The 11,849-nt window shown below is 43.1% G+C and overlaps 1 protein-coding gene across 1 annotated transcript; it reads right to left on the bottom strand.

The window, feature by feature from the left end:
- Positions 1-8,370: 8,370 nt before the first annotated feature.
- CLDN23 (claudin 23) lies at positions 8,371-10,722 on the bottom strand. The gene is made up of 2 exons (XM_077476251.1): positions 10,548-10,722; positions 8,371-10,463 (listed from the first exon to the last, which is right to left on the bottom strand). The coding sequence occupies exon 2, from the start codon at positions 9,525-9,527 to the stop codon at positions 8,646-8,648; it is 882 nt and encodes a 293-aa protein (XP_077332377.1). The 5' UTR covers positions 9,528-10,463; positions 10,548-10,722; the 3' UTR covers positions 8,371-8,645.
- Positions 10,723-11,849: the final 1,127 nt, after the last annotated feature.

Consider the following 11,849-nt stretch of genomic DNA (forward strand, 5'->3'; position numbering starts at 1 on the left):
TGTCCTCGGTGCCTCTACACTGAAAACTGAGCAATCAAACATAGCCAATCACTTGGTTTTTAGAGCTCTGTAAACAGAGAGCTGTAGACTGTCCGTCACAGCTCTCTGCTCATCTCCCTCCTCGCTCATTGGAGCGCTAAGCTGTAGAGGGGGCGGAGAAGGCCATCTCAGGCTCTCAGCGGCTTGCTAAGAGTCTAAAACAGGTATCAGTCCAGGGACCTGGTGGAGCCAGACTTTATTGTCGTGATGACACGGTGGCTGGACTGAAATCCATGATGTCAGCAGAGAGTGGATTTCAGACCACTCTCTGCTGAAGATGGGTCACAGGAGTGTAAAACGAATTGCAAACCTGTGACCCATACAAGAAGTACAGCAAAACGAGCTCAGGCTGGCTTATTTGAACCCGTCCATTCCAGCAAGGAGCCCAGCAACTCCTGCCGCTGTCTCAGCCCTCATGGGATAGATTGATAGCAGCAGGAGCCATTGGCTCCCGCTGCTGTCAATCAAACCATTGACACAGGCGCCGGGGGGGTGGGGCCGAGTCCTGCTGTCTGTGTCAATGGATGCAGTAGTGGGACTCGTGTGAGCACGCCCGCATAAGTGCCCCCAGGGAAAACGTCTCTCTGTGGGGGCACCCGATGAAGGGGAGGAGCCAGGAGCGCTGCTGGTGCACCTCAGTAGAGGAGGATCGGGGCTGCTCTGTGAAAAACCCTTGCACAGAGTAAGCATAACATGTTTGTTATTTGAAGAAAAAAAAAACTTTACAATGACTTTAGGTATGTATTTGTTTTGCTTTTCTTTTTTGTTAGGGGTGTAGTATTAAATTTGGGATGAGTAGAGTGAAATTCCTCTATACGATTGGAGGTAACTGCAATGCATACATACATTTTACAATATACAAACAGAAAGCTTTGAAGTTAAAATAAATATAATCTTTATTAGAAAAAAAAAGTACATTTACATTGTGTGTGTGTATGTATATATATATATATATATATATATATATATATATATATATATATATGGAAGACAAATATATCATAATGATTATTTATATTCACATTATTAAAAACGGAAAGGATACTAAATGTGATACACCTTACATTTCTTGTGAACTAATAAGCCACATTCCCATGAATTTACTATAAATGAATTCTGAAAGTATTGGACATGCAGAATGTTTGTGGAGTTTCAGGGATTTTGATGTCTGACAATGCAGAAAAAAAACACTTTTCTTCTACGTACACAGTGTGGTTCAAGTGGCCATATACAGTGGTTATAGGCCTGGGCACACCCTAATCACCTCATGCACATTAGCATTATAGCTGTGTGTACCAGCAGGATGATGGGAAAAATCTCCCGCTTACTGGCTCTGCCAATAGAGAAGTATTTACGCACTTCTCTTTCAACTGTGCTGGCAGGGAGATCATTGTGTTGGGGTCATATATATGTAGACATATACACACGTGTGTTTGAGGTTTAGGGGTGCACACCCTAATGCAATAGGCTATGCTAGTGATAAAACACTGATGAATGACATAAGCACCATAAAATCTTTCTATCCCCCAAGAGGCACACAGACATGCATGGAAAGTCAAGTTTATATATGTAGAGCTGGCAAACATTAAGGCTGGGTTCACACAATGCGGCCCAGCAGGGGTCCGGTGCATCCTCATTCACCATTTCAGGTCCAATTTCACCCCAATTTCCAATTTCACCCCGAATTTGTGGGCTGAATTCGGACCTGAAATGGGCCAAAAGATGCACAAGACTCATGCACCGGAGCTGCAGCGGAGATATGTGAACCGGCTCCATAAAGAACCTATCTCCTACCATGCGCATCCAATTCGCATAGGCGTGAACCCAGCCTAAAGTAGAACTACAGGCAAAACTTTTTTTTTGCCATCTGTGTCCCATTGTGGAGATTTGCCTTAACTTCCTGTCTTATAGCCAAACAGGAACTGAGAGAAAATCCTTTCAAATTAAAGCGGAGGTCCACCCTAAAGTGGACCTTCCGCTCATTGGAATCCTCCCCCCCTCCGGCCCCACAATTGGCACCTTTCAGGGGGGAGGGGGTGCAGGTACCTGTACAGTACAGGTATCTGCACCCACTTAAGGCATAGCTATCTGCGGAAAGGGGCGTAGATTACGCCCCTTTCCGAAAGTCCCCCGCTGCCTGCTGGGAAACACACGGATCCCAGAGGCAGCGGGACCATCCTTATTGTGCAGCGCGACTCGCGCATGCGCAGTAGGGAACCGGGAAATTAAGCCGAAAGGCTCCACTTCCTGATTCCCATACCCAAGATGGCGGCGGCAGCACCCGAGAGACGATCGAGAGATCGGCTTTGGGTGCCGACAGGGGGATTAAGTGTCCTTATTTTAAAAATCAGCAGCTGCAGTATTTGTAGCTGCTGGCTTTTAAAAAAAAAAAAACGGAGGAACTCCCGGCGGACTCCTGCTTTAAGGGAATTCCTAAGGTCTCCCAATCTAGTGTCCCCATTGGAAGATTTGCCCTCTATTACTTTTCTGGGGACAACCCAAAATTTGGGTCTTTTATTTTCATTTCAATGATAATGGTCAACAGGACAAATAGAGAGGGCGAATCTCCCTAACAGACAGCGATAAGAAATGACATGTTCTAGTCCCTATGCACTCTATCCAAAACTAAAAAAACAAAAAATACGTTTTACTTTTAGTTGTACTTCAACATCCTACTTGACCGGAGCAATAGATTTTCACAGAGGTGTCTGATGTTTGAGACTATCCCAAGACATTCAAGATGTCACCTAATCCCAGCATTCAGTGATGACCATCTAATGCAGGGGTCTCAAAATGGAGGCCCTCCAGCTGTTGCAAAACTACCCATCATGCCTCTGCCTGTGGGAGTCATATTTGTAACTGTCAGCCTTGCAATGCCTCATGGAACTTGTAGTTTCGCAACAGCTGGAGGGCCGCCAGTTTGAGACCCCTGATCTAATGTTTAGGGGGGCCTTAAAGTAGAACCGTATTAAGCGCTATTTGCATCTAGTCTGCTTGCATAATAACCATCAAGGAAAAAAAAAAAACTTAAGCTGGCTACACACTATACAATTTTTATATAATTTTCTTAGACAATTTTCCTTAGATTTACCAAAACCATATCATTTAAGGTCAAAACTAAATACTGTCAAATTGTATGCAATCGGGTAGGCCTTTGTACTACATAGTTGAAGGTATAGCTAAAGGAAATTGAACAACAAAAATTGTATAATGCTTTAGGACTTGTTCACACCAGGTGCTTTGTGTGTGTTTTTTTAACCACTTGCCGACCTAGAGGCGATTCAGTTCGCATTGTGCGCTATACAAGTATTTCATTCATTCATTCATTCATCCGCCGCAGTTACAGAATGGCACGGCTGGGCGAAACGACGTTATATAACGCCGATTCGCCCTGTGGCCACTAGGGGGCGCGTGCATGCCGCAGGAGGTACGTGCGCCCCCATGCGTGCCTGTGGAGCCGATGCAAGTGCCCAGCAGTCGCGATCACCGCCGGGCTCCTGCGATCACTCGGCGCATGCGGAGAACCGGGATCTGTGTGTGTAAACACAGTTTCCGGTTCTCTGAGGGGAGAACAGACGTCTGTTCATAGAGAGTATGAACAGTGATCTGTTATCTCCCCTGCACAATCCCACCCCCCCTTCAGTTAGAACACAAACTAGGGAACACATTAACCCCTTGATTGCCCCCTAGTGTTATCCCCATTCACTGCCAGTGACATTTTTATAGTAATCAATGCATTTTCATACCGTAGCACTGATCGCTGTAAAAGTGCCAATGGTCCCAAAAATGTGTCAAAATTGTCCGACGTGTCCACCATAATGTCGCAGTCCCAATAAAAATCGCAGCCATTACTAGTATAAAAAAAAAATTTATAATATAAATGCCATAAAACTATCCCCTATTTTGTAGAAGCTATATCTTTTGTACAAACCAATCAATATACGCTTATTGCGATTTTTATTACCAAAAATATGTAGATGCATATCGGCCTAAACTGAAGAAAGAAAAAAAAAATTTTTTATATATTTTTGGGAAATATTTATTATAGCAAAAAAGTAAAAAATATTGCGGTTTTTTTTCAAAATTGACGCTCTTTCTTTGTTTATAGCGCAAAAAAATAAAAACCGCAGGTGTGATCAAATACCACCAAAAGAAAGCTCTATTTGTGGGGAAAAACGGTTGTCAATTTTGTTTGGGTGCAACGTCGCACAACCGCACAAATGTGAGTTAAAGTGACTCAGTGACCATGGGCAAAAAGTGCTCTGGTCGGGAAGGGGGTAAAATCTTCTGGGGGGCTGAAGCGGTTAAACATGAATGCATGCACGGAAAAAACAATATTTTCTAATCACCATACCGTTCACAGCACTGTACTCAGTTCCAGTGCTTTCGAAATAAAAATAAAATACAAAGTACAGCAGGATGCATTTCGTTGCAATGGAATGTGTGTAAACATACTGGAACACAATAGCTGGCACCATGATTATGTCTGTAAGGGCAGACATACTTAGCATAAAAAAAAGCTTTAAAAATGCATGTAAATGCACACTGAATGCAGGGATTGTGGCGTGAATTAGCCCTTAGGACTGGTTTACACCAAATGAGATTTAACATTATGAATGCATATGCAAGAAAAATTTATGAGCCTGGTTCACACCACTGCTTTTATGCGCATTTAAAAAAAAAAACAGCATGCTTCATTTTTTTAGCAAGTAAATGCACCAGAATGCATGTAAACACACAGGAACGCACCACAAATGCATTTGAATTTAACTCAGAAATAAATGGATTTAACTCAAAAATAAATATGGGGGGACAACACAATTACAGTACAGTTCAATAAAAAATGTATAAGAGAATATCTGTCAGTTTTTTTTTTATTGCTGCCTGCGTTTAGGAGATTTACACTCTCTATTTGTCCTGTATACTGTTACCACAGAAAGTGAAAGAAATTCCCAAATTTTGGGTTGTCACCAAAACAGAAATAGAAAGGAAATCTTCCAGTGGGGACACTAGTTCTGGTGACCACCAAGGCTATCTTCTCACTTCCTGTTGTGACAATGGGACAGGAAGTGAAGGAAAATCTCCTCAAAAAAAGAGACACAGATGCTGAAAAAACTGACAGGAGTTTTAACCATCTCTTTGCTCTATCCAAAGTGAAAAAAAAAAACTGGTTAGCCCTCCACATGATCCTAAATCATCACAGGAACTGACAGCAAGCATGAATTCACAAGTTCAAAGCACCCTCACCTTCACAGAGATAAAAAAATAATTAACAGGCTATACGTAAATGTATTCATTTAGGGATTTTCCCCTAAAGTGAACCTGTCATGAGAAAAACATGGAGGCTGCAATTTCTGATGACGCTTTTAGTTGTCTGGCTGTAATGCAGACATTCTTATTTCAAAGCCAGTGAGTCAAAGTTTAAAGCTAGCGAGTCAGCATAACAGCCAGGAAATGAGTACTTTCAGGAGATTCAGCTCTTATGTTTCAGTCATGACAGGTTTACTTTCAGCACTGCAGAAGAGGTAAATGACCACCAATTTCACAGACTAACCTATACCTCAGAGGTGAACAATCAATACTTCATCTAATACAATACATTTATTGTAGTTAAAGAGGAGCTGCACCTAAAAAAAAAAATATTAAAAGCCAGCAGCTACTAATATTGCAGCTGCTGACTTTTAATAAAATCACACTTACCTGTCCCAGGTTCCAGCGATGTCGGCGGCAGATGACAAGCGATCGCTCGTCTCGCTGCTGCCACCGCCGCCATCCTCTGTCAGGGAATCGGGAAGTGAAGCATGACGGCTTCACAGCCCGGTTCCCTACTGCGCATGCGTGAGTCGCGCTGCGCGTCTCTTATGGTCCCCGCTGTGTCTCTGGGAACTGTGTGTTTCCCAGAACACAACGGGGGGGGGGGGGCGTAGCGTCTGCGGGGGTCTGCGGCAGTCTGGCCGGAAGTGGGTGCAGTTACCTGGATTATCCAGGTAACTGCACCCCCCTCCCCCCTGAAAGGTGCAGATTGTGGCACCGGAGGGGGGGAGGGATCAGATTAGCGGAACTTCCCTTTTAGGGTGAAGAACCACTTTAAAAATCAATTATAATCCATATATATCATAATGGCCAGTAACACACCTCCTGTATTAGACCCCTTTCACAATGAGGCGGGTTTCAGGCGTTTTAGCGCTAGAAATAGTCCCTGAAAACCGCCTCCCACTCATTTTAGTGTGACTTTTTTCACGCTGGGGGGGTGCGCTTGTGGGACGTTAGGAAAAGTCCTGCCAACAGCATCTTTGGGGCGGTTTAGGAGCGCTGTATACAGCACTCCCAAAATGACCTGCCCGTTGAAATGAATGGGCAGCGCTTTCAAATCGCCGCAACACGGGCGGTTTTAACTCCTTCACTTACTAGCTGAAGAAAGAAAGCCTAAAAAGGGAAATGGATACAACAATCACATCTAAGAATTGGTAAACTGCAATATAATACATGTTTGCTTTTAGGATTAATACTGCTTTGAGTGCTTTAGACACAATGGCATATTGATAGCATATAATGTGAATCAATCACAGAAAGAATTAGGATTTAATTGATCTATTTTGTAACCAGTCTGTCAATGTACTGTATATAGTAGCAGCTACACATAGGGGTTGATTTACTAGGCAAATCCACTCTGCACTGCAAGTGCACTTGGAAGTTCAGTCGTTGTAAATCTAAGGGGAAGATCTGAAATGAGGGGATGCTCTGCTGATTTTATCATCCAATCATGTACAAGCAAAAATGCTGTTTTTTATTTTCCTTATATGTTCCCCTTGGATCTATAGCGACTGTACTTCCAAGTGTACTTGTAGTGCAAAGTGGATTTGCCTTTAGTAAATAAACCCCATAGTCTATTGCTTCCTATGTAGACTTGAACATTGTGGTGTGCCTTTCCCTACCCTGACAACGCCTGACAACATTCAACATACAGAATCACATTTTTTTCAAATTGTCCCTGTTTACACTTGTACGCTTGCCCTACGTTTATGCTCAAAAAAGTATATCCGCTTTTTTCTTTTTTTTTTGTGTGTGTTTAGGTGCTTTTGGCCCCATACATTTCAAATGGAGCACCTGTAAACACACACTAAGTGTGTTTTTTTTTCTAGCACTTTAAGGCCCCTTTCACACGGGGCGGATCAGTAATGATCCGCCCCGTGATGATCCGCTCGCTCAGCGGGGATCGCTCCGTTGTCCCAGCTGAGTCGGCGGTGGACAGGGCGGTCTCCGCACACTGTGCAGGGACCACCCTGTCAGCTCTCCGCTCTCCTCTATGGGGATCGGATGAGCACGGACCGCCTGTCCGTGTTCATCCGATCCGCTCTGCAGACGGATAGAAAAATAGGATTTTCCTCCGTCTGCAGAATCGGACAATAAGGGAGGCGGACGATATCGGGTGTCTGCGGGTGTTCATCCACAGACACCCGTTATCCCATAGGGATGAATGTATGCCCGTATTTCATCCGCAAACGGATGGATGAAATACGGACATATCGTCCGCATGTGTGAAAGGGGCCTAAGGCCTGGTTCACACCTCTGCATTTTTTTAGTGCGTTTTTTGTTTTTCAGAAACACACTACAGTCCATTTAACATGGTTTCCTATGGGTCATGTTCACATCTGTGAATTTTATGGAAAGGGCCAGGGACTTTTTTTCTGGTTTTTGGTTTCATAGACTTCAATGGATCAAAAACGTTTATTGAAAAACACAAAATACACCTGGAATATGCAAACTGCAACCCACATAGGTGTGAATCAGGACTTAGGCTGGATTCACACCTAGGCATTTTTAGTGCTTTTTGCATTTTGCAGATTTGCACTACAGAACGTGTTTCATAGGAAACCATGTTAAATGGACTGCAGTGCAAATCTGCAAAATTGCAAAAAGCACTAAAAATGCATAGGTGTGAATCCAGCCTTAGGCCTGGATCACACCTATGCAGTTTGCATATTCCAGGAGCATTTTGTGTTTTTCAATACACATTTTTGATCCACTGAAGTCTATGGAACCAAAAAACAGAAAAACATCCCCGGCCCTTTCCATAAAATGCGCAGATGTGAACTACATCCATACGAAACAACGTTAAATTGACTGTAGCATGCTTCTGCAAAACTGAAAACGCAGTAAAAAATGCATAGGTGTGAACCAGGCCCTATAGAACTACTCTCCCCTTGCCCTGCCTAGAAAACAACTCGTTACATGTCCAAAAATGCCTGCAATATGCCTGTAAAAAAAATACTTCAAAATTACCAGGAATGCGAGCTAATAGTTCAAATATTACAGTAAACAAAATATAACTATGCATGAATATATTGTATTTATTTAAAATTGTCTAATTGTATTTTGGTTGATTTTTACAACTGATTACATATAAATCAAATCGCCGCAAACCTTCATACATGGAGTCTTTTTAAAAAATGCACCCTTGTGAAAAAAACAAAAACAGAAAACAGTGCAAATTCAGAGAGATATATTCCTTCATTAATTATCCTGTTCCAGGATTATGGCAACTGTGCTTATCAATCCATAGTGCAAGTGTACAGAGGTACCTGAGCAGGTGGGAGTCCAATGGGCTACAGCAGATCAGAGTCACAAGGTAGAGAACTCAGCTGGCTCCCTGGTCTGCTGTAATTTCTATGGTACTCTCCAGCTGTCACATCCATAGGGTTGGTGTAGGATTTAGGGCTGGAAATGACAGAATTAGCTTTTCTACTTCCAGGATCATGCCGGTAATTGTCATTCTGTATGCTGTAGCCAACCTGGTTAGGGTTGCGGTCCTCCTGGGTATATTTGCTCTGGATGCTGTAGACCTGGCTGGGGTTCCCATTTTTGTTAGGCATCTGTTTCTTGCTATAGTACATGGAAGCTGTGGGTTTTCCCCTGTTTTTCATGTACTTCTGGCAAGGTGGCACAAAGCAGAGCATAAGTGAGAATCCTGCTATTATCTCCATGCAGCTGCCTATGTACCCCACCACCAAGCCATAGCCTACAGAAATTGTTGGTGCTTTACTTACTATGTCAGTGCTCAACCAGTTATACATTAGATTGTTGTACCACGAGATAGGAATCAAAGAGAGCAACCCTGAGATGAAAATTGCAATGCCACTAAAAGCTGATATAAGGAAATTTGGTATGTCCTCCCAGCAGCGCACACCCCAGGATGCCAATGCAATGCCAAGCCCGGTGACAATTAGAGAGGCGATCATCATTCCCCTGGCAACTTGTATCACTTGTAAACTGAAATAGTTACTGTTGGTCAGTCCACACTGTATGTTCTGATTTAGGGTTGATGTTTGGCAGATGTCCCAAATGCCCTGGGTGTACTGGATGTCAGAGGCTAGAGAGGGCAGGTTGCTCAGTGTGATCCAATTGGGTGCTACTGTGGCAGTGAGGGTAAGCACTAACCCACAAGGGGCCAGCACCATGCCAACAATCATTGCTGTAGGGGTCCGCATTTTCCTTCTTCAGATCTAGGAATATATAGCCCTTCAGATTTATGAATATATGATCCTTCAGATCTATGAATATATTGTTCTTCAGCTTTATGACTTTATGATCCTTAAGGTAGATAAATAGTCAAGTCTTTCAATATGTGATCCTTTAGATTTAAGAATATATAGTCCTTCAAGTCTTTGAATATGTAGGTTTATGAATAAATTATCCTTCAGGTCTATGAATATATAAACCGTCGGATCTATGAATATTTGGTCCCTTAGGTCTATAAATATTCAGGTCTATTACTAAATGATCCTTCCAATCTAGGAATATATGGTCCTTTAGGTCTGTGAATATATGGTCCTTCAGATCTATGAATATATTGTCCTTCAAGTCTATGAATATTCAGGCTTATGAATAAATTGTCATTCAGGTCTATGAATATGAACCTTCGGATCTATGAATATGTGCTCCTTCAGATCTGTGAACAAATGGTCCTTCAGATTTATTAATGTATGATCCTTCAGATCTATGAATATATTGTCCTTCAGGTCTATGAATAAATGATCCTTCAGATCTATATATTGCCCTTCAGGTCTATGAATATATGATCCTTAAATTCAATGAATATTCAAGTCTTTGAATATGTGATCCTTTAGATCTATGAATATATGGTCCTTCAAGTCTTTAAATATTCAGATCTATGAATATATGATCCCACCGGTCTATGAATATATGATCCCACCGATCTATGAATATAAGGTCCTTCAGATCTGTGCTATATGATCTTTCCAATCTAAGATATCAGGAACCTGGCACTTTTCCAACTTCCAGGCAGTGGATGCCAATGCAGGTACTTAGATCTTCAACAGGCTTTATAATGCTTTCAGTAATCCAGCAATGCAATTTGTAATCCAGATCTGTGTAATGCACTGGCGATAGCATCTACTCCACACCTGAAAAATGCAGAGAAGGTTAATTCAGGATTTGCTTACGATTATCGCCTAGTCATAAATTCCCTGATCCATATAAATATTTACCTTCCAGGGATGAGCTGTCGGTGATCGGGATTCATGAAGCCAGCTTTGATCTCCGGAGGGATCACTTGCGGGATGTTTCCTTTTCGGTTTGAACAGTTGCCGTGTGGGATTGTGCTCCTCTTCGTGTGGATTCCCCTTTAAGTGCAACGAAACCACTCCAACAGGCTTGACAGAAACTGTATTGTGTACGGAGATGGCAGAGGGGGCGGGGCCTCGGAGCACAACAATCCTAGGGGAGGGGCTGCTAACTTGACAGCTGACAGTATTATGTCCTGCTGAGCCAGTACTCTATTAATCACATAGCTGTGCATTGAAACAAATAGAAGGAAATAGAAAGAAACTCTTTCGCTATTGGAGTTGATTTATTAAAGGCAAATTCACACTGCACTACAAGTGCACTTGGGAGTGCAGTCGCTGAAGATCTGAGGGGACGCTCTGAAATGAGGGGAAGCTCTGCTGATTTTATCATCCAATCATGTGCAAGCTGAAATGCTGTTTTTATTTTCCTTGCATGTCCCGCTCGGATTTACAGCGACTGCACTTCCAAGTGCACTTGTAGCGCAAGTTGGGTTCCTTTGTGAAAAGTTGGGGGGGGTTCTGAAGACTCTGATGTGAAAGGGAAAAACTGAGGACCCTGATGTCAAAAAATTATGAGAAGGAGACTAAGGGACTCTGATGTAAAAAAATAAAAATAAATTGTGAGGAGGGGGGCGGGGGGTGGAGGGATGAGGACTCTCATGTGGGGGGGGGCGGGGAGCTGAGGATTGTGCTGTGAAGGGGGGAAATGAGGACTCAGATGTGGGAAAGTGGTGGGGGGGGGGGGGGGGGGTGGATGATGATTCTGATGTGAAAAAGGGGTGGGAGTACTGAGGACTCTGATAAGAAATACTGGGGGAAACTGAGGACTCTGATGTAAAAAAATGGAGGGGAGCTGAGGATTCTGATGGAAAGTGGGGGAGACTGAGGACCTTGATGTAAAGGATAGGGGGCTGAGGACTCTGATGGAAAGTGGGGGAGACTGAGGACTTTCATGTAAAAGGATAGAGGGCTGAGGACTCTGATGGAAAGTGGGGGAGACTGAGGACTTTTATGTAAAGGATAGAGGGCTGAGGACTCTGATGGGAAGTGGGGGAGACTGAGGACTTTCATGTAAAAGGATAGAGGGCTGAGGACTCTGATTAAAAGTGGGGGAGACTGAGAACTTTTATGTAAAGGATAGAGGGCTGAGGACTCTGATTAAAAGTGGGGGAGACTGAGAACTTTTATGTAAAGGATAGAGGGCTGAGGACTCTGATGGGAAGT

This window comes from Lithobates pipiens, unplaced genomic scaffold (genome assembly GCF_037356315.1).
Source record: "Lithobates pipiens isolate NorthernLeopardFrog02 unplaced genomic scaffold, aLitPip1_a1.2 Scaffold_13, whole genome shotgun sequence".
Taxonomy (NCBI): Eukaryota; Metazoa; Chordata; class Amphibia; order Anura; family Ranidae; genus Lithobates; species Lithobates pipiens.

Excerpts from the sequence above, each read along its gene's own strand:
- CLDN23 (XM_077476251.1), bottom strand. The coding sequence starts at position 9,527 with ATGCGGACCCCTACAGCAATGATTGTTGGCATGGTGCTGGCCCCTTGT.